This window comes from Vigna unguiculata, chromosome 1 (genome assembly GCF_004118075.2).
Source record: "Vigna unguiculata cultivar IT97K-499-35 chromosome 1, ASM411807v1, whole genome shotgun sequence".
Taxonomy (NCBI): Eukaryota; Viridiplantae; Streptophyta; class Magnoliopsida; order Fabales; family Fabaceae; genus Vigna; species Vigna unguiculata.
Window position 1 is genome coordinate 1,164,392 of NC_040279.1, and position 23,914 is coordinate 1,188,305.

A 23,914-nucleotide genomic window follows, 5' to 3' on the forward strand; every position below is an offset into this window, starting at 1 on the left:
CTTATAAATGTCAACCTTGCGTTGCTTCAATAATAGGGTATTATTTTATTTTATATGTGCTGTGACTGAGATGTGTCTCTAACTATACCATGAAGGACAAAATTAGCAGCGTACAATGGTAATTTTTTTCCTCAATGTGTTAATTGTGCAATTTGACTAACTTCAGCTTGTGGAGGGGAAAAGCATGGGACCAGTAGGACCAAGGAGTTAACAGATACTGACAACTGCTTACGAACGTTGCACATGATGCTGAATGAGTGGATCTCAGACTGAAAATCTTGAATAAATGTGGTAGGAACAAAAATAAAATTATATAATCTTTGAATATGAAAAAAATTATTGTTTATGATGCTCGTGTTTTTAAATTTTTGTATAATTCTATTAAAGAGTAATGCAGTTTTATATAGACCACATGTTCTGTAATTCTTTAACTTATGAATTCAATGATTGATATGAATATGTATATTTGTTCATGAATATTTTTAAGTCACGTTGTTCTTCTGTTCAAATTGAAGTAGGTAAAGTCGGTAAGCAAATTCCTCAAAAGTATGTGAATGCTACTTGTGTTGTGAATACCTCAAATTTCTCCCACAATTCTTTTCCAAAAAAAGTGTTCTCTCCACACTCTATCCATTTGCTCAATTGGCACATTCCTGGTCTCTGGCAACAGCAAGTATACAAATACTGTCATCACCACCACCCACCCCCCAAAGAAGAAGAATGTGCCTGACTTGAAATGGCACAGCATGCTGAGAAAAGTTTGAGCAACTATGAAGGTGAAGAGAAAATTCACAGCAACAGTGATACTTTGTGCTGCTGATCTAATCTCCATTTGGAAAATCTCACTAGGAACCAACCATCCTAGTGGCCCCCATGACCATGCAAACCCTGCAACATATATGCATATCAAAAGTAAAATCAAATATGCATATGTTTTGCTTATTTCACCATGGTCACCAAGTTGAGTTGCCATGATGCTCCCTACAATAACTTGTGACAAGAACATCTGAATGCCCCCAGATATGAACAAAACTCTTCTCCCAAGCTTATCAACCATGAGCATTGAGATGAATGTTGAAGTAGTGCCTACAACACCAGTTACAATTGCTGACAGAAGAAGTGAAGCACTTTCGCCTAATCCAATGGTTAGGAAGAGGATTGGAGCATAGAAGGAAATGACATTGATTCCTGTGAACTGTTGGAAGAAGGGTATGGCTATAGCCATGACAAGTTGAGGCCTGTACTTTCTGTGCAAGATGTTCTTAAAAGGGTGTTTGATGGAGTTTGAAATGTGACTTGCTTCAACGAGGTCTTCTAGTTCTTGTTCAACATCATTGGTGCCACGGATGCGTTGCAGCATTTGCTTAGCCTTGTGATGGTCCCTGCTGTGTTGGATTATGCTGTTGGGTGTTTCTGGGAGAAAAAGTGACCCCAGAGTGAGCATTGAGGCTGGAACTGCTGCCATAGCTAAAGAAATACGCCAACCCCAGCCATCTTTGATCTTTTCTGTGCCAAAGTTTGTCAGATTTGCTGATAGAACACCAATGCCAACACAAAGCTGGAAACCTATGTTGATTGCTCCTCTGTATCTTGGAGGTGCCATTTCAGATAGATATAAAGGAACTGACTGCAAAACAATGAAATTTTAAAAATAAACATATTAGTGTATCAGATACGTGCCGTATCTGATACCAGTGTATCATATACGTGTCATATCTGATACATGTATCGTGTCCGTACATCATAGCCTGTCACAGTCTTGATTTCATTATTATTATTACATCGGTCACAATTTACCTTAGACATTCCGGATCATATAATAATTTCTCATTTAGTATGCATATATAAAAAGAAAGTTTTGTAAGGAAAAGGGTACCTGGTTGGCAAAGCCAATTCCAACTCCAAGCATAACTCGACCAAGAATAAGCATGTATATGTTGAGAGCTGCACCACCAAGAGCTGCTCCAATGAGAAATGCAGCACCACCTGTGAGGATTGATGGTTTGCGGCCAAAGGTTCTTGTGACTGATGAGGCAAAGAAAGATGCTACAAGGCCTGCTATGTAAAGTGATGAAGTGAATGTTGTTAGGAGCTGGCTATCAAACTTGCAGTAGTTGCTAATATTGCTGTCTTGCTTCATCTTCAAGTATACTTTTGGGAAAAATTTCTCCAGAAATGGCACCATAGATGTTACTCCACCTGCACCACTTCTGCCAAATTAGTTAAAGTTGATCAAAGTGTATGAATCACTGATCAAAATGAAGGGAGAAAACTTCAGAACATCAACATGATTTGAATGTGTATCTTTTCAGTAAAAATGGTATATTCCTTCACTAATGTTGGAAGTCCCACATCGATTAGAGATAAGACCAATTCATAATATATAAGTGAGATGCAAACCTCACCTTACAAGCCGGTTTTGTGAGGTTGAGTTATACTTAAAGTTCACTTTTAACATGGTATCAGAGGAGACTTCCAACAACTAAGCTTTTCAACAGCTATGTGTGGTCATGAAAGTTATAACAGCAAAGGAACAACACCAAGATCTATCAAATCTAACACAAATTTTCAAAGTAAGATAGTAACTAAAAAGCATAAATACAATGAAATTAATTCATGCCTGAAATTCCTATGTCATAACCATAGATAATGCCTCCTGTGGCAGCCACCATACAAGAAAGAATCACAATACAAGTTATCTTCCCATTGTAACCTCTTTCTTCATCTGCAAGTGCCATAGTTGTTGTTCCTGCAATTGCTTTCATCTTGTGCAGACTTGAGTGAAGATATGGTGTTGGAATTGGCATATACAGTGTGAGTGAGTCTATTCAAACTCAGTGAGGACTTAAAACATAGTGCAGCCTTTCTTGACTAGTTCTGTGTACATCAATACAACTAAAATTTTTGGATAATATTTTTTGATAAATACTTGGAGGAGAAACCTACGACTGAATTAAGTTTTTCTCACAGGACAAAATTAGTTTTTGAAGAAGATAAAGGAAAAATATTTTATGAATTTCTTGACAATTTTTCAACAATTTTTACTTTTAACTCATTTTATATTCAACTGGTTTCGATGTTCTTTTATTATATATATTACATTTCTAGTTCTATCGACACTTCATAACTTTTGAACAGTCAATGAAAAGGGTATTTAAATTTGTTTTAAATATAGTGACAGCTTTTTAACTGTTACGAAAAGTAATTTTATTTTATTTATTAATCATAAACTCCTCAATTTTTAACTAATTATACTGTAAATACTGTAGAGCTGACCATCCTGGTCTATCATTCTTTGGGTTGATCATCTTAGATGATCACTTTTTGGACCGATCATTTTGATTGATCATTCTTTGGGTCAATGGATCATTTTGACCAATCATCTTTGGTCGATTTATCATCTTGACCTATCAATTAAAGAATAAACATCTGATTAACCATGAATTAACCAACTAATGCGAATTAAGATATAATTAAGTTGTGATTAGACTAACAAAAAGGTAAAAGTCTATAATACCAACTACAAATAAAGGTCTAAGGTACGATGTATATGCATTAAATCATTTAATACGTTTCTGATCGGTCACCTACTTACTTTAACATTGAATTACTTTTTATAGATATTATCCTGAGTAACTTTAGATGAACAAGAAACTTGGAGACCAAACGAATAAGGAAAAGGAACGTTGCAGAACAAACTCTCTTAGAGTTTTGGATACTCATCTAACACATGCCAAAACACTAATGATTGTTGAAATTCGTCATTATATTAAAAATAAATAGTTTAAACACTTGTATTTATGTTAATTTGATTCGGAATTTAAAATAAGTATGATAGAAAGAAAATTATCACAACATTAGAAAGAGTTGAAAACAAAGATGTGTCAAAAATTAAAGTTTTAAATCAATTCAGAAGAAAGTAAGATGTTAAGAGTACAAAAAGTACAATAAATTAAAAATTTATTCAATTTAATTTTCTTATAAATATTTTTTCAAATGTTAGTTTACTTGGCATATTACAGGTCAATGCTTGCTGCCACTAACTTTCTTTGGTTTCTCACGTGCGTATAATGTTGAACTTGCACATGAGCTGTGTAGACACGTGCACGCATTTTCTAATAGATATTTGTTGATTTGGTTTAGACAATGGTATATATAATGATTAAGTAGACTTTTTTTTTTATCTCAATATTATAATGATTCTTTCTGTTTTATAAAATGTTCTTAATCTGGTCCCATTAAAGAGTTGATATACTTTCTTCGTCCAATGGTAATAACGGTAAAATATTAAAAATATTGGTTAAAAGATTTGTTAATATACTTTTTTTTTATTTTAATGAATTGTAATAAGTGCAATATTAAAAATATTAGTGTTTTATTTTATCATTATTATATTATTTTGGTACTTTTCAAATATTTATGTAAATCTGACAGAATTATTTTTGTTGTATACTCTGATATATGGTTGTTGGATTTATGTTTTGTTTTCATAAAAATAGTATCAATGGTACAATAATTTAGATACAAAGACTTTTATTATCGATGGTACAATAATTTAGAGACAAAGACTTTTTTTTAATTAAAAGTTTAATTAACACATGTTTTAGACAAATATGTATCGTTGTGATAAAACAATAATATAGTTTTCATAAAAATATTTGTAGTTGGAAATACTTTTGTTAAAGAAAAATACCAATATATAAAGAACTTATCTTTAAAAAAATTTGTTGAAATACAATAATATAAATCTCATATTGAATAATAATAAAAAGTAAAAAATATTATAAAAAAACCTATAAATATATATAAGTCATGAGAAAAAAAAATATACACCAGAAGATGTTTGATGAAAAGAAACTAAAATATAGCTTTCATATTGATTTATTAAAAATTTGTTCAATATATAAAGATACAATATCTCATAATATAGAAAAAAATAAAACATGATATATTATATTTGATAATAAAAGTATAAAAATATGATATCTTTATCCATAGAATTAAAATCAAGATATATATGATATCTTTAACAAACAAACTGTAATAATATGTTATAAACAATAGGGTTAAGTATGTTTTTAGTCCTTAACATTCAGTTAATTTTAGAATTAGTCAATTTCAAAACTTTAGACTAATTTAGTCCTTCATCTTTCGAGGAATAAGTCATTTTAATCCAATTTTGTTAAGTTTATTTGACATTTCAAACGCGTTTCATAATAGTACTTGACTTAACATTAAAGAAAAAATGTGTCAAACAATATAAACAACTCAAATACAATTGTGAAATGCGTACGCAACATCAAATAAACCTAACAAAATTTGATTAAAAGGACTAAATTCACGTATTTCAAAAGATGAAAAGACTAAATTGGACCAAAATTTTAAAATGGACTAATTTCAAAATTCATTAAAAGTTAAAGGACAAAAAACATATTTAATTCTATTCAATAAATAATTAGATATCCATGGAAATGGACTCATTAACAAAAGTGAAACATGAAATAAACAACATATTAATGTTTCAAGATATGATCAAATTTACAACATGCAAAAAAAGGTAGTAGGACAAATTAAAAACAGGTGAAACATGCATTTAAGACTTGGTTAGGCGTCTTGTTTCTCAATCAATATGTAGCCACCAAACACTTTATCCTTGTCTTCCATATTTATTAGTAATTTTATAATTGCTACCCACCATGCATGTGGGAACCATTACTTTTTATTTATCTTACTTAATGTTCAATGATTGATAGGCAGGTATCAATACCATGTGATACATGTTCATATAAAAAAAATGTGATAGGAAAATGTGGCACATTATTATTATTTAAAGAGTTAGCTTAAGCGTGGATTTGCAAGATGTGAAAGAGAGAATTAAAAAATGGAGAGAAAGAATAGGATTGTAGTGTTTGGAGGAACGGGTTACATAGGGAAGCATTTGGTGAAGGCAAGTCTCTCTTTAGGTCATCCAACTTTCGTCTACACTCGTTCTCTCACTTCACAAACTCCTCCTTCCAAGATACAACTTTGCAAGGACTTCACCTCCATGGGAGTCACTCTTCTTCAGGTTACTTACATTCTCTCTTCAAATAACGATTCGTATAATCAAATTCGTTCTAAAAACAAAGGTTCGAGTGCGAGTCCAAGTTTTGTACAGAATAAAAATGAGATATTGAGATCTTTTTTTATTTTGGGGTCCTTTTAAAGTGAAAATTGTAAAAGTGGATTTGTTGAATTTTATTTTTGTAAAACAGGGATAAGTCGTCAGGACAGAGGACGACATCACAGGAAAAATCGTCCTCTATCCTGCCGGTTTTTTTTTTTTTATGAAAAAACAAATTTGTCTTAATAAATGCCGGTTTCTCTTTATATAAAGAAGTGAAGTCGTCGTATAGCTTGACCACTTCACTTCTCACTTTTTTTTTTGTTTTTTAAAAAGTTGCAGTTTTTTTACATGCAATTTTGATAGACAAAAATTAATGTTGTAGATTTATTTAAACATTACAACGTTTCAACTTTGCTTTCACAAACCTCAATGAAGGTTTGACACATGTAAATGCCGACAAACCCACCCATTTAAGCGGGCTACAATAGACCCACTCATTGGAATTGAAAAGGAAGATAAATATTTTATTTGCAATAATATATTTTTATTGTGCTATTCTCAAAAAGAAAAAAAAAAACTGAAAGTGAAGTCGTCATAGGTTCTGACGACTTCACTTTATTCATTAACTGAAATCGTCTTAATACAGAACGACTTTACTTTTTTTTTTAAATATATAGAAACCGGTAGGATACAGGACGACTTTACCTACAATGTCATCCTGCATCCTAACGACTTGTCCCTATTTTACAAATAAAAAATAAATGGACCTATTTTGTCAACCCTAATCTAAATAGTTCCACCATGCAAGTGGTACCACATGTTTTGATTTCTTTCATAATATCCGGTGTTTGGTTGGTGGGTACCAATGGCATGTGATTGGAAAATGTAGCACATTATTATTATTTAAATTAGCATAAGTTTTGATTTGCAAGATCAGAAAGAGAAAATTTAAGAAATGGAGAGAAAGAATAGGATTGTAGTGTTTGGAGGAACTGGTTACATAGGGAAGCATTTGGTGAAGGCAAGTCTCTCTTTAGGTCATCCAACTTTCGTCTACACTCGTCCTCTCACTTCACAAACTCCTCCTTCCAAGATACAACTTTGCAAGGACTTCACCTCCATGGGAGTCACTCTTCTTCAGGTTACTTACATTCTCTCTTCAAATAACAATTCGTATAATCAAATTCGTACTGAAAACACAGATTCGAGTGCGAGTCTGAGTTTCATACAGAGTAAACATGAGATAATTGAACATCATACAATGAAGAGTATTCATAAATTCATTGTCTTAAGATTTTAAATTGGAAGTAATGTAAATATGTGAGTCAGCGTTTTGTACATAGTAAAAATGAGATAATTACACATCGTATAATGAAGTATATTCATAAATTCATTATTCTAAGATTTTAAGTTAAAAGTTCTACTAGGTTTAAATTTGAGTTTAGTCTAAACGAATACAGTTGTAACAAATTAAAGTTTAAATCTTGAAGTAATTATGTTATTAGAATTTAGGTGTAAGTCGATGACTACTATCATAAATTATTTAAAATTAAATTATTTAAAGTATAAGTCATATTAATTAAAAATGAAGAACTTAAATAGTAATGTATAAAAGAGATGACTCATAAAAATATATTATTATAAGATTTTCGATGGGGATGTTGTAATATTTTAAGTGTATACTTTTCAAAAGACTCGTTAGTATCCCATATTTTATATTAAGGTGTGAAAAGGGGGAAAAAAATAAGAAGGAAAGTTACATATTAACTTAATATATAAAATAATAAAGATTTAAATAATATGGTGAGAGTGTTTTGTTTTACTACGTTTTTCCTTTGAAAAAATGATTTGAATAATAAAAATTGAAATTGGAAATACAGGGAGAATTAAAGTATGAAGAGATTGTGGAAGCGATTAAAAAAGCGGATATTGTGATAAGTGCGTTGGCTTACCCTCAAGTCATGGACCAACTCAAAATTATAGAAGCCATCAAAGTTGTTGGAAATATAAAGGTGCGTTTTTTTTTTTATTTATGCAAAAATTAAGTGCAATAAATAAATAATAAATAAATAATGCCTATTACAATACCAGCTTATTTATAATATTTTAATTAGCTTTTTTTTAGCATATTCTATATATCGTAGGGGAGTTACATTTTAGGTTAGGTTGGATTGAATTTTGATAAAGTCATTATCTAATTTACTCAAAATATTAAGTTGGACGATTTGGTTGAATCTGTTTTTTTTTTCTTGTTTTTTTTAATGTTAAACTTATTGTATTACTTTATTTAAGAAAAATCATGTGAGAAAAACTAAAAAATAAAACAAGAGAAATGATAGGGTTTGTGTGACTAAGAAATGGATGAAGTTAAAGATATGGTTGTGAAGTATATTGTCCTCTCACTCTCATTTCCCATGCGTGTAGGACTCTTCCCATAAAATATTATTACCTTCTTATTTTGAATAAATTATTTATCTAAAAAATTAAGATATTATCTTAGCATATATTCTCTTACAAGTGGCATCAATTATCTCGTGATAGAGGTCAAATGAACCGGGTCATAATCGAATAAATTGTGACGACGTTTGGACTTGTATTACACTCTTGAGTAAAAAGAGTTGCATCCTGACTAAAAGTTATAGCTTTTGGCCATGTGGTAAGGGCTCGATCCAACAATATATACATCGATCCAACAATATATACATGCTTATATAAAATCACCAATGAGCATTAAAGTAATAGGATCATGCGTTTTTATTCTTATACAGTGCTCTACTTTCTCATTTTTAACTAATGTGAAACTTAAACTCACATTTAGATTCCTAACAGATCCAATATTAATTCAATATTGTATTAATATTTAATTAGATTATACGTAGAGAAAGTTGTTTATTAATATTTAATAAGATAGTTTTTGTGAACTTGCATTGCAGAGATTCGTTCCATCAGGATTTGGAGCAGAAGAAGATAGAATAAAGCCTCTTCCACCATTTCAAGTTTTGCTTGAAAAGAAAATGAAAATCAGAAGAGAAATTGAAGCTGCAGGGATTCCTTACACTTCTGTTTCTGCAAATTGTTGTGCAGCATACTTTGTCAATTATTTACTTCGTCCATATGAGGATGTCAAGGACATTGTTGTCTATGGGAATGGTGAAGCCAAAGGTATCAAATCTCGCCAATTACCTAGGTAAATTATTGCAGTTAATACACATTTTTTTTATCGGTAAATAAACAATATATTAATAATAAAGTACGAGACAATTGTGCAACCCACAATAATATCTCCCTTAACAATTGCCCACCAATAATTGAATTTATGACCTTAACTCTGATATCAATTGTTAAGATCGAACGCTTACCATTAGACCAAAAAATATAGCCATTAGTCAGGACGCAACACAATTGATGTCACTTTACAACAATCTTCCCCTCAACCATTGTCCTACTAGGAATCTCTCCGCCACGGGACAATTGTTCCATATTTTGAAAATAACACGTTTTAAAAAGTCCCACATCGCATAGGATAACTTAGGGTGTGTTTGGTTCAACATTGGAAAATTGATTCCAGTTGAATCAATTCTCCAACACATAAGCAAGAATTTTAGTTGTTTCTTATTCAAGGAAAATTTTTTACTCTTTAATTGATTTTGGAAACTAAACACATATTGATTCTGCGTTAGAAAATTAATTCTAAATCAATTTAATGTGTTAGAAAATCAATTCTACATCAATTTGACATCAAACCAAACATGCACTTAAGAGCTAGGTATTAATAACTATATAATGAATTCTAAGCTCATAATATTATTTCTTATTTTTAATCCAAAGATCTATTAATATATATATATATATATATAATAAAAAATAATAATAGAATAAAATTATAAACAAATAAAGAATTAGAAAAATCCTAGACTAATACATGCAAAGCACTATAAAAAATACCTTCACTGTCCTCACTGCACATGGTAACAAATAATATATACTACAATAAATTATCTAATGATTTTTTAACCTTATTAATACCAATGTTTTAAAAGAGAATGAAAATACTTTTATAAGAGATGTTGTGTTTGTTATACCTTCTTTTCAAACATATAGGTTGTATTTTAGAAAAAAATAATAATTAATCACCATAATAACAAAATTAGATATCAATTTATAAAAAAAAAATTATTGATATCTAACCATAGTCTTTATTGTAAATAAAATAAAATAATTATGTTATAAATTGGTTACTTAATTAGTTTTTAATGTTAACTATCATTGTTTTTTTGACTAGGACTAAGCATAGGTTGGATTGGGTCAAATTCGGACCCAACACAACTAATCTAGCACAATCCAAAATTTAGCTTTTCAAATTTATAACCGACCATTTAATCATTTGGGTTCATCAGATTTGGGTATCTTCGGATATAGTTCACTGCATATGGATTCGGGTTATCCAAATACATCCACTTCTCGCACAACCACCGTCATAGCCAACCATATCTATGAGCTTAGCCACCAAGTAAATTTCATTTAATATCGACAACACTAAATTAATTTAATTAAAATTCAATTGAAATTAATAATAAATTAGCGTCTGCTAACTACTCATATTCGACCTTCACGCTAAAAAATAGTTTTAGATTTTTTTGTCTATGCAAGGTAAATATGATCTTATTAAATACTTAACGTTGATTATCACTTGTTAGACTCACTATAATACTAAATATATATTTATTGTAATGCTTGTTTTTTAAAAAAAATTCTTTTATCAGTCTACAACAGTAAAATGTTTACAAATTAAAAACATGATGATAAAATGTGTAAAAAATTTGAAATTTTGATGGTAAAATAAAAAATTGGATAGTAAAGTTTAAAAATAAAAAAATAAAAAATGCAATATTTGTAGCAAATAATAAAGTGATACTATTCTCCCTCTACGTGCTTTTATTTTTGTAGTATAAATTCGTTTAGACTAAATTTGTTTATAGTGTGACTAAAATTTGTTGTGATTAATTATAGCTGTACTAAATTACGAAGAAGACATTGCTATGTACACTGTTAAAGCAGCAAATGATCCAAGAACACGCAACAGAGTGGTTATTTATCGTCCTCCAAAGAATATCATATCACAGAATGAGCTCATATCACTGTGGGAGAAAAAATGTGGTCACACTTTTACCAACACTTTTATTCTGGAAGAAGAACTCGTGAAACAATCACAGAGTAAGAAAGTTTATTATTAGTTGCATTAGTTAAAAATACCAGTACATAATAAGGACTTTTAATTCTGATTGTTTTTGTTATTCTGTCTCGATTTTATAACCAAAGCATATTGGGACGAGATCAAAAAGAGTGTCTTTTGGTCTCGGTTATCACCCGAGACTATAGAGGCGCTACATAAAGATAAAAACCTATCAACCCATTATTTTAAAGTTTTAGATTAAAAATAATATCAATGCCTTATGTACTTGTGAAAGTGATGTCAATATCCCAGTAAACCTCCTTTCTCGAAAAACCCAACACATTTTAGTGTTAGTGATTGCTAGTGGTATTTGTTAATGGTAAATTAAGTTTTTGCATGATGTGCTTGCAGCTTTACCTCCTCCACAGAGTATTCCAGTTTCAATCCTTCACAGTGTATTTGTTAGAGGGGACATGATGAAGTTTGAGATTGGAGAAGATGATCTTGAAGCTTCAGAGTTATATCCTGATTATAACTATACCTCCATTGATGAGCTTCTTGATATTTTTCTTCTTCATCCTTTGCCTCCTGCATCTGCTGCTTTTGGATGAACTTCCAAGTTTGCCTTATATGAATCTTTATAGTACTGTGGAGTAGGTTTGGAGTTAAAATATTTTTTTTGAATTTTAATTGAATCATGTAAACTTTTTTTATTGTTTACTTTTTTTATTTGTACTCAAAAAGACTCAGAATTTTGCAATAATGTTGGTGATGAAACATAATTTACATTACAGAAAAATTAAGTTTTTTCTATCAAAAATCATATTTTGAATCTCACAATATATTTTTTATATTGTATTTTCTAATGTAACTTAATACGAAACATTGATTAATGCATTATTTTTTTTTTAAGGAATTAATGTACAATACTAAATCATACAGAGAGTATAAAATAAGAATTAAATTGTGAAAGTTAAAATATTATTTTCTTTTTTCTATTTTAAAGTCGTATATGTTTTCTTTATAAATGTTAAAAAAAAACATATATATATATATATATATATATATATATATATTATAAAATATCTTTAAAGATAATTGAATGATTATTATGACATTAAAAGAGTTTGGTTTCATATATGTCATGTTGATTTAGTTATGAAAAATAAAAGTAGTTACTTGGGATTATTGGAGTATTGAGTTTTGAAACCCATGAATTTTATTATTAATTTGATTATGTAAATTAAAATGTCATCTGGTGAGAAACCCCATCGAGATTCTTACATAAAAGTATGCACAAGGAACCATTACTATATATATATATATATATATATATATATATATATATATATATATATATATATATATTGATGATAAGGTTTAATTATGAGTTAGATTTTAATTTCCGGTATGACTTGTTATATATATATATATATATATATATATATATATATATATATATATATATATATATATATATATATATATATATATATATATATATATATATATCCTTGAAAAAATGTCAATTTTTAAGAATGAGACATGTGAGATTATTAATAATAAAATGTATTGATCTATTATTGATTTTGTGTAAATACGGTTTATTTTATGATAGCTTATGATATTTCTTTTGTGTCTTATTTGGACAATGATAATCATATTTAGTGTTAAACATAGATTTAATTGTTCGACCAAGAATTGCATAAGAGATTTATTTATTTGTTTTGATATATGTGCATATTATTTTAATATGTTATATAAAGTCTATTGTTTTTTAGTATATATATATATATATATATATATATATATATATATATATATATATGGAAAATAATATAATATAATAATGATATATATCTTTTAAAATATGATAAATATATAATGTGAATCTAAACTATGTATTTAACATTGTCAAATTTATCATAAAAAAAAAGTATTGATTTATAAATTAGATATTTTATTCATAAAGATCATTAAATTCCTAAAATATAATTATAAATACGAATACGCATAAATAACAAATTAAATATAAAATATAAAAATTTTGTTTTCTTAAAGAACTTTGTATATATTTTTTAGAAAAGATTAAAGCATCTCAAACATACTTTATTATTATTATATTTTTTACCAATACAAAAAAAAATCGATCAAATATCGATACATAATACATGTCAATGCCATTGTAACCTAAAATCTTATTCTTAAAGATTGATTTGTGTAGTTTATGTGGAACTTTAAATAAGTTCATCCAAAAGAAGTAGAGGCAGGAAGTGGAGGATGAACAAGAAATATATCAAGAACTTCATCAATGGAGGTATAATTATAATCAGGATATAGCAATGAAGCTTCAAGATCATCTTCTCCGATGTCGAAGCTCGTAAGGTCCCCTCTCACAAATACACTATGAATGATGGAAACTGGAATATTCTCGGGAAAAGGCAAGGCTGCAACATCAATCATATATAGAAAAAAAAACTTCCACTACAAAAGATATACCAAACCACTCAAATTTAACATCAAAAATTTTATTCAATTTAATATTTAAAAATAAAAACATGGACATGATCGAAACATAAAAATACAAAAAGTAAACTTCTCCTTTTCGGATTGGTGTTTATGTCCTTTACATTGTATTGTATTTATATCATAGTCATTCATAGCTTTACATGACTACATAGATTAGAAAGTACTTGTCTGACTTGAAGCATGTAAGGAATATGTGGAGGGGGGAACTCATTTTAATACCTATAGTTCAGGTTTTCTGTTTTGTTTGTAGGTGTAGTTACATATGAATGATGAATTGAAAGATGGAAGAAATAAAAGTTGTTCACTATTGCAATAAGACCACGAAGATACGAGTGTGTTAGGTAAACAAATGCAGGATTTTTAGAGGAAGGGACCATGTAATACTAAAGCTTCAATAGCATCTGATGTTTGAATTTCATATGGAAGGTTACATGAAGTAACCTTCCCTTCCTACGAGACAGGGGACATATTGAAATATTGATTAAAGGACGTGGGAAGTCTGATTTTGAATATAATGAAAATTATATTGTTGTTTGGAAACATAGGTGTGAATAGTTTTATGGTGTGTTCACACATTGGCCCTTTGATGTGTGAATCATATAGTAGCATCCAGAGTTTCTGTTGTATTTTGCCTCTATGATATTGTTGATTGTGTTCATTGGCTTGTGTGAGAAGTTTTTTGTTTTGATGAGGCTACGAAATCAAGCTTTTGCTTCAATATGTATAGGTTGTACATCTCTTTGTATACGGGTTACAACACCCCGAAGTGTTTTCCTTAATTATTTTATTCTTTGTTGATAAAAAAAAAAATATTTTTGTCATATATTCATAATAATTGAAATATAATTACTTTAAATTTCTATATGAAATTTAACTTGATAAAATATGTTTTAGGGTATTCACAATTTTTTTCGAATTAAATATGTATGTAATATCTAAACTTTGATGCAGAATTGAAATTCGTCTATATCCCGAAATTTGATACATTTTAATTTTTAAGTTTTAAACAATAAATAAAATAATTCTTTTAATCCAATTATATTAATTTTTGTTTACGTACCAAATGAGTTTGTTTGTTGACATTGAAGTAGAAACATGTCAAACAGTATAAACAACTTAAATGTTAACATGAAACACGTATGAAACATAGAAAAAAACATAATTAGATTGAAAGAATTATATCCATTCATTTTTAGAATTTGAAACTAAAATATATTTCAAAAAACAACGAATTCTAATTTTATGTGAGAGTGAAGGACTAAAATATATTTATTTATTTTTAGTAAAAAACGGTGTTATAGTCAAACAAAAAGCAAATAAAAATATTTGTATAAATTTTATAAAATATAATATTTGATATAGGTGAACAAAATAAATTGTCTTACTTTGTGAGAGTTTGACAATTTGTTCCTCGGAAACGAAAGTGTTGGTAAAAGTTTGACCAGACTTTTGATGCCACAATGATATCAACTTATTCTGTGTTATGATGTTCTTCAAAGGTCGACAAGAAACCACACGATTGCATGTTCTTGGATCATTTGCTGCTTTAACGATGTACATAGCCACGTCTTCTTCATAATTTAGTACAACTGGTATCAAACAAATCATATATATCAGATTTTTCATTCAAATAATGATGAAGACTAAAGTTTTTTAAGTTTACTATTTTTGAAAACTGTTTTTATTTATATATTAAAAAGTACATATGTAATTAAAGTAATTAAGAAATTAATAATTTATTATAATTAATAATTAAAATTTAATTTATAAAAAACAATTATTTAAATTAAAAATATGATTACATTATTATATCATTTAAATAATAAAATAATAATTTTTAACTTATTTTTCATTTTCATTTTTAATTTTAAAAGAATATCACGTTAGAATGTGCTAATGGAATAAAAATACAATTTTGATCTAAGTCTATTTTACCATCCTAAGAACTATGGATAAAATATTACAGTTTTATTTTAATTGAAAAAGTATATATACAGATTTACCAAAACAATCCTATTGAAAAGTAATAACTACAATAAAAAATTTCATAAAGAAATTTAAATACTTTTATAGATCTTTTTATATTATTTATTTTAGTCATCTATTGAATGTCAGATTTTTCACTGAATGCCTAAATTAGATCTTTTGTATATAAAACCTTTCATCGAATAAAAAGACATATTTTATATTATTATTTCACTTCATTTTATTTTACTTAAAAGTGCCACAGGTTAAAATTATAGTTGTTCCCAGATAAAAAAAAAAGACTTATATTTTGTTACTTGAGAGATTTACATTTTAAATATTAAAACTCAATTGAATAAAAATAAAATTATTTGTTAAATCTAAAATCAAATGAGAAAAATGTATTAAATTACCTTTGGCTTCACCAGTTCCATAAACAACAATATCTTTGAGTTTCTGATGTGGACGAAGCAAATAGTTTATAAAATATGCAGCAAAACAGTTTGCATTGATAGAAGTATAAGGGATTCCAGCAGCTTCAATTTTCTCTCTGATTTTTCTTTTCTCATCAAGAACAGCTTGGAATGGAGGAAGAGCTTTTATTTTCTCTTCTTCTGAACCAAAACCTGTTGGAATGAATCTCTGCAACACATTCATTCACATCAAATTAATGAAATATTGGTTAGATAAGTTTTTCTTTTTCTAAACAAAATTAGGTTTAGAAGTTACATACTTAGTTTTAAAATAGATATTAATATTTATTAATTTTTTAATAAAATAATATCCACATTTTATTATATTTTTAAAAACCTTCACCTTTCTTGTAGTTTTAGTAAAATGATATTTATTCTTTTATATTTTTAATAAAATCTCACCTACCGTCTCTATTTTAATAATGAATCATTAAAATTTAATTAAAAATGAGAATTAAACCTAAAGTTTTAGAACAAGTAACTACTCGAAATTCTTATATTTCATGATATTTTTTTTTATAAATTTATTAAAAAATATTTTAAGAAAAGATCGTTTTCTGTCATTTCTTTTAAGAATTTTAATTAGTAGGTAATTCCTTCATAGATAATCATTTCTTACAAAATTATAAAATTTGCAAGTATTTCCTACAAAATTTGTTGCGAAAAGTGTTTTGTACAAAATATTTTGCAAGAAAATTGGTAGAAATTTCTTGCAAATTTTTTTTCACAACAAAATTTACATTTTTTACGAAAAAAATTTCAAAACAAAATTGGCAAAAAATATGAATTTTTTTAGTATTGAGTATTAAATAATTTTTGTAAATAAAAAATGAAATGATTTACTTACAGAAAAATTACACTCACACCAATTCCAAGGTATTTTTACCTTACATTTGTACTTTTCCAATTTTGAAATAAACATTTACATCCATTATGTTATTAATAAAGTAACACCCCAAATACCTTATTTATTTATATCTATATTTATAATTTTTATAGCATGTTTATATTTGTATTGAATCATATTTAAATATAATAACAAGTTTATAATTTTAATCATACATTTTATAATTATTTATATATTTTATATTAAAGCAATGTCTTCTAAAAATGTGTAATTTTACATAGATATTTCGAAAAATAGTATATACTACTAATGAGACATGAACTCAATTCATAGATAAATGATTGATATCATCTCTAGCTCAAAACTTTAAGACAATGAATTTATGAATCTTTATCCTTATACGATGGTAGTCAATTTTCTCATTTTTACTTAATGTACGATTTAGACTTATATTTAGATTCCTAATATGAACTCATGACACTGACATAAATCAAGATAATAATGCAAATTGGAAAGATTTTCGAACTCATTAAAAAATATTTTTCTTTGATACTAGAAAGATATTAATGAAAATGTTGTTAGTACCTTTATATTACCAGCAACTTTGATAGCTTCTATGATTTTGAGTTGCTCCATAGCTTGAGGGAATGGAAGTGCACATATCACAATGTCTACTTCTTTAACCACAGCCAAAATCTGCTCATGCTCAAGTTCTCCCTGCTCCACCAATTCACAACCTTTAGAAGGAAAATGAGCAACTATATAGTCTATTTTCAGGAGAAAAAGTGAACAATGTTTGAAATAAATTAAATGTTATATATGATAATCTTTCTATATGAAAAAAATAATAAAATAGTTCATAAATATATATATATATATATATATATATATTACATAAAACAAATTGTACTCAACTTTTTTGGTGTATTACTTGTCATTACTACTAGCCCTTTTCACTAAACTCAAACTGATAAAGAGTTTACGAGTTTTCTATGTTATATAGCGTTCAATTTTCTTAATCTTATTTAGTGTTGTAACAATTAGTTCTTTCAATTAATCTCAAAATGATGAATCTTTCAAGGATATATTCATTAGAAAGACAATTCTGGTAAAAGATTAACATTACTCGTAACTTAAAATCTTAAGACAGTGAATTTAAGATTAAATATGTTTTTGGTTCCTTAACGTTTAGTGAATTTTGGAATTAGTCTATTTCGAAACTTTGAATCAATTTAGCCATTTATCTCTTGAAATACGTAAATTTAGTTCTTTTAATCAAATTTTGTTAAATTTATTTGACATTTCAAGCGTTTTATAATAGTATTTGACTTAACATTAAAGCAAAAATGTGTCAAACAGTATAAACAACACAAATACAATCCTAAAATGCATACGAAACATCAAATAAACCTAACAAAATTTGATTAAAAGGACTAAGTTCATGTATTTCGAAATATGAATGACTAAATTGGTCCAAAATTTTGAAATAGATTAATTCCAAAATTCACTGAAAGTTGAGGGACTAAAAACATATTTAACCCATGCATTTATGAATACTATTGATTATATGATATTCAATTATCGTTTTTTATGTATTTTGGCGTCACTTTGATGCCAAAATTGTAAAAATAGGTCCATTTATTTTTTATTTGTAAAATAGGGACAAGTCGTTAGGATGCAGGATGACATTGTAGGTAAAGTCGTCCTGTATCTTACCGGTTTCTATATATTTAAAAAAAAAAGTAAAGTCGTTCTGTATTAAGACGGTTTCAGTTAATGAATAAAGTGAAGTCGTCAGAACCTATGACGACTTCACTTTCAGTTTTTTTTTTCTTTTTGAGAATAGCACAATAAAGATATATTATTGCAAATGAAATATTTATCTTCCTTTTCAATTCCAATGAGTGGGTCTATTGTAGCCCGCTTAAATGGGTGGATTTGTCGGCATTTACATGTGTCAAACCTTCATTGAGGTTTGTGAAAGCAAAGTTGACACGTTGTAATGTTTAAATAAATCTACAACATTAATTTTTGTCTATCAAAATTGCATATAAAAAAACTGCAACTTTTTAAAAAACAAAAAAAAAAGTGAAAAGTGAAGTGGTCAGGCTATACGACGACTTCACTTCTTTATATAAAGAGAAACCGACATTTATTAAGACAAATTTGTTTTTTCATAAAAAAAAAAACCAGCAGGATAGAGGACGATTTTCCCTGTGATATCGTCCTCTGTCCTGACGACTTATCCCTATTCTACAAAAATAAAATTCAACAAATCCACTTTTACAATTTTCACTTTAAAAGGACCCCAAAATAAAAAAAGATCTCAATTATCTCATTTTTATTCTGTACAAAACTTGGACTCGCACTTGAACCTTTGTTTTTAGAACGAATTTGATTATACGAATCGTTATTTGAAGAGAGAATGTAAGTAACCTGAAAAAGAGTGACTCCCATGGAGGTGAAGTCCTTGCAAAGTTGTATCTTGGAAGGAGGAGTTTGTGAAGTGAGAGGACGAGTGTAGACGAAAGTTGGATGACCTAAAGAGAGACTTGCCTTCACCAAATGCTTCCCTATGTAACCAATTCCTCCAAACACTACAATCCTATTCTTTCTCTCCATTTCTTAAATTTTCTCTTTCTGATCTTGCAAATCAAAACTTATGCTAACCCTTTAAATAATAATAATGTGCTACATTTTCCAATCACATGCCATTGGTACCCACCAACCAAACACCGGATATTATGAAAGAAAGCAAAACATGTGGTACCACTTGCATGGTGGAACTATTTAGATTAGGGTTGACAAAAAAGGTAGGGTCGAATGTATAATATTTGTTTATTTATAGTTATACGAGAAAGATAAGCTTTTTTTTTTTTGTTTTATAAATGTTGCAATAATATATTCCACAAGTCAAAATCGTTAAAGAAAATATATATCTCTACATTGTCTATCAGATAAACTAATTTTTAGCTCATGTGTGAAAATCTGTTTTACTTTTTCGTATTTTTCTTTTCTAAAAGTGTTTTGTTGAAACACATTCTTGAGTAATAAATGTTAATTAGTTGATAAATTCTCATAGGTAGATTATATAATTATAGTGCCCTAAGAACTTTTAATAACAATTAAAATGTTTTTTTAATATTGATAACTATCATTGTATCTCGTACTTACGGCGATGATTCTAATAAGGACTGTCATCATAAAAGTGAAAAGTGAAATACAAGGAAAGTTCCATCTTGAATCATCATTTGTATTTTATTTTTATTTTTTAATTTCTTCACCTCTTGATGATTTTAGCATGATATCTATGGTTGAAAATGTCATAAATATATAATACATAGTTATACAATTAAAGTTCAAAACCTCACTCAATAAATATACAAATGACTAAAAGCATAAATAAATTGTTTAAGCATTGTAAAGATTAAGTAGTGTAAAAAAATATATATTACTTTATTATTTGTACCCTAAAGTTATGCATTTACAAATTATTTTGTCCGTTTAGAGATGTGCTAATACATTTGAGTCTAACCTTCGTGACTCGTTGAAAAAAGTATAATATATTTACAAAAGTTACACAAATTTATATGAAGTAATTAAAGGTGGGCAAAAAATCTAATTTTTCTGATTAAATCTATTTAATATTCATTCTATTAAAAATTCAATCCATTTAAAATCTATTTTATTGGATCTGGATATCAATCTAATCTACATTTTATATATTTTATGGATTGGATATCCATTCACGAAATCTAGATTTTCAAAATGGATAATCTAAAATATCCAATCCAAATTTTCACTTTATATTTTTTGTTAGGTTAGACTAAAGGTTGAGACGGACTAGCCAAAATTTAGTCATATTTGATTGAGTTGGTGTGACCCTATACAAAATTTGGCGGAATTAGGCTAAATTCTGTCAAGTCGATCCCGATCGAGATTTGACATAGTTGGTACTGGACAAAATTTGGAAGTATTTGACCAAATCTGTCAAATTCTTTGGTGTTAGCCCTATGGACACAAATTTGGATCCACATCCATTATTTGGATTCAAAATGGATGTGGATTAGATTTTTGATAGAGCTGACACCATAGAATTTGACAAATTTTTTGTCGAGGCCAACGAGGCCAAATTTCAGCATGGGATGAACTTGGATGACTTTCGAACGAATTTTGGTCGGGGACGACATGACCAAATTTGGGCTAAGGTCGACTCGACAAAATTTCAGTCGAGATCGACTTGACTGGATTCGACTAAATTTCGGTCAGGGCCGATTTTCCCTAATACGACCAAATTTTAGCTAGAGCCGACTTGGCCAAATATGACCACATTTGGGTCAGGCCCTGATCAGTCAAATTTCGGTCAGGGTTGACTCCATTAAATTCGTCGGCCGGGACCGACTTGACTGAATATGACTAATTTTCGATCACATCCGACTAAGTTGAATATAGTTAAATTTCGTTCGGGACTTAGTCGACCGAATACGACTAAATTTGGGCAAGTGCCGACTTGACCAAATTTTGGTCATGACCAACTCGACTGAATTTGGGCAAATTTAGGTTAGGACCGACTCGCCTAAATATGACCAAATTTCGGACGCAATCGACTTTATCGAATACGACCAAACTCAGGTTAAGACCAACTCGGTCAAATTTTGGTCGAGGCCAACACAACCGAATTTTGACCGGAGCCGACTCGACTGAATTCGACCGAATTTCGATCGTGGCCGACTCAGTTGAATACAACCAAATTTCGATTTTGACCGACTCATTTGAATACGGCCAAATTTCACCCTAGGCCGTCTCAGCCAAATACGACCAAGTTTGGGTCAGGGCCGACTCGGCCAAATCTCAATCGGGGCCAACTCGATTGAATTCGACCAAATTTTGATAAGAGCCAACTAGGTTAAAAACAGCCAAATTTTGGTCGCGATTGTCTCGGCCGAATACGGTCAAATTTTGTTTAGGTCTACTCAGCCCAATGTAGTCAAATTTGGGTCGGGGTGAACTCAACCGAATACTTCCAAATTTTGTCCAAGACCAGCTAGGCCAAATTTCAATTGAGACCAACTTGACAAAATTTAGCCAAATTTTGTATAGGGTCACGCCAACTCAATAAAATACAACTAAATTTTGACTAGACGGTCTCAACTTTTAGCCTAACCTAACCAAAAATATAAACTGAAAATTTGAATTAGATATTTTGGATTATCCATTTTGAAAATCTAGATTTAGAGAATGAATATCTAATTCATAAAATATATAAAATATATATCAGATTGATATCCATATCCAATAAAATGGATTTTAAATGGATTGAATTTTTAATAAAATAGATATTAAATGGATTAGATCATAGAAAAAATAGATTGAATTATGAAAAATGGATTTTTTCCCCAAACTTGATTAGAATTTTGTGACACATCTCTTCGCATATTGAATGTCAGAACAGAAAACCAATAAAAAAATATTATCTGCCAACATCTAAACACTTTTCTAAAATCATCCATGTAATGATAGCAGACATCTGCAAAAGCTTCAAATTATTGTTGTTGCATGAGATTAGCTTTCCTATTTCTGGTAAAATAATATCTTTTCTCTTCCTTCTTTCGATCAATAAGAAACTATTATCTGAAGAAGGATAAACAGCAAAACAGAACCTTAGCTATACTGCAACCAGTGAACCAAAGCACCATTATTTTATGAAAGAATCAAGTATTTCAGTGCAATAATGCGAGACGTGCGACATGGGACGTGGAAGGTGAGACGTGAGACATGAGACATAGGACGTGGGACATCAGACGTCAAACGTAGGACGTGAGACGTGGGACTTGAGACGTGGGACATGGGACATGGGACGTGAGACGACATGGGACGTGAGACGTGAGACGTGGGACGTGAGACGTGAGACGTTGGACTTGTGATGTGAGACGTGAGACATGAGACGTACGAAGTGGGACGTGAGACGTAGGACGTGAGACATGAGAAGTGAGACGTAGGACGTGGGACATGGGATGACGTGGAACGTGAGACGTGGGACATGGGACGTGAGACGTGAGACGTGGGACATGGAACATGAGACGTGCGACATGTGACGTGAGACATGAGACGTAAGAAATGGGACGTCAGACGTGAGAAGTGAGACGTGGGACATGGGACGTGGGACGTGAGACGACGTGAGACGTGAGACGTGAGACATGAGACGTCCGTAAAAACTAAACCTTGAAATTTATATTCATAAACTTTAAATCTTACAATTTAATGAAAAGTTTTGAAGTTTAATAAAAGAATTGTTAATGTATCCATAAATTTGTACTAACAAATTTAAATTATACTTTTGTAAAAAAATGTATTAATAAAAAGAGATTAAATACATATAAAAGTGAAAGAATAAAAATATGAGTGTAAAAGTAATAATTAATATTTATTTAACACATAAAAATAAAAACTATGAGGATAACAACAATAATATATATTTATTGAACTCTTAAATGAGCGGAAAGAAGCAGAGGATGATCTGAAAAGTTAAACTAAGGATGGGCAAAAAATATAATTTTCATGATCCAATCCATTTTTGCTATGATCCAATCCATTTAATATTCATTTTACTAAAAATCCAATCCATTTTATTGGATTTGGATATCAATATGATCTACATTTTATATATTTTATGGATTGTATATCCATACTCTAAATCTAGATTTTCAAAATGAATAATCCAAAATATCCAATCCAAATTTTCAGTTTATATTTTTGGTTAGATTAGGCTAAAGGTTGAGACGGACTAGCCCAAATTTAGTCTATTTGATTGAGTTGGCATG

The 23,914-nt window shown here is 29.1% G+C and overlaps 3 protein-coding genes across 6 annotated transcripts; 1 reads left to right on the top strand and 2 right to left on the bottom strand.

The window, feature by feature from the left end:
- Positions 1-117: 117 nt before the first annotated feature.
- LOC114194280 (hexose carrier protein HEX6-like) lies at positions 118-2,874 on the bottom strand. The gene is made up of 3 exons (XM_028084408.1): positions 2,621-2,874; positions 1,877-2,199; positions 118-1,627 (listed from the first exon to the last, which is right to left on the bottom strand). Exons 1-3 carry the CDS (start codon positions 2,805-2,807, stop codon positions 578-580), a joined length of 1,560 nt encoding a protein of 519 aa, XP_027940209.1. The 5' UTR covers positions 2,808-2,874; the 3' UTR covers positions 118-577.
- Positions 2,875-5,840: 2,966 nt separating this feature from the next.
- On the top strand, positions 5,841-12,052 carry LOC114178990 (eugenol synthase 1-like). 3 transcript variants are annotated; one of them, XM_028065173.1, is made up of 6 exons: positions 5,841-6,067; positions 7,044-7,247; positions 7,987-8,118; positions 9,040-9,268; positions 11,117-11,320; positions 11,691-12,052. In XM_028065173.1, exons 2-6 carry the CDS (start codon positions 7,062-7,064, stop codon positions 11,888-11,890), a joined length of 951 nt encoding a protein of 316 aa, XP_027920974.1. In that variant the 5' UTR covers positions 5,841-6,067; positions 7,044-7,061; the 3' UTR covers positions 11,891-12,052. The 3 variants fall into 3 exon arrangements, with proteins under 3 accessions (XP_027920974.1, XP_027920968.1, XP_027920983.1); XM_028065167.1 differs by having other exon boundaries at positions 5,841-7,247; XM_028065182.1 differs by lacking the exon at positions 7,987-8,118 and having other exon boundaries at positions 5,841-7,247.
- Positions 12,053-13,425: 1,373 nt separating this feature from the next.
- On the bottom strand, positions 13,426-19,858 carry LOC114163344 (isoeugenol synthase 1-like). 2 transcript variants are annotated; one of them, XM_028047613.1, is made up of 5 exons: positions 19,530-19,858; positions 17,679-17,810; positions 16,187-16,415; positions 15,194-15,397; positions 13,426-13,699 (listed from the first exon to the last, which is right to left on the bottom strand). In XM_028047613.1, the coding sequence occupies exons 1-5, from the start codon at positions 19,713-19,715 to the stop codon at positions 13,527-13,529; spliced, it is 924 nt and encodes a 307-aa protein (XP_027903414.1). In that variant the 5' UTR covers positions 19,716-19,858; the 3' UTR covers positions 13,426-13,526. The 2 variants fall into 2 exon arrangements, with proteins under 2 accessions (XP_027903414.1, XP_027903406.1); XM_028047605.1 differs by having other exon boundaries at positions 13,426-13,726.
- Positions 19,859-23,914: the final 4,056 nt, after the last annotated feature.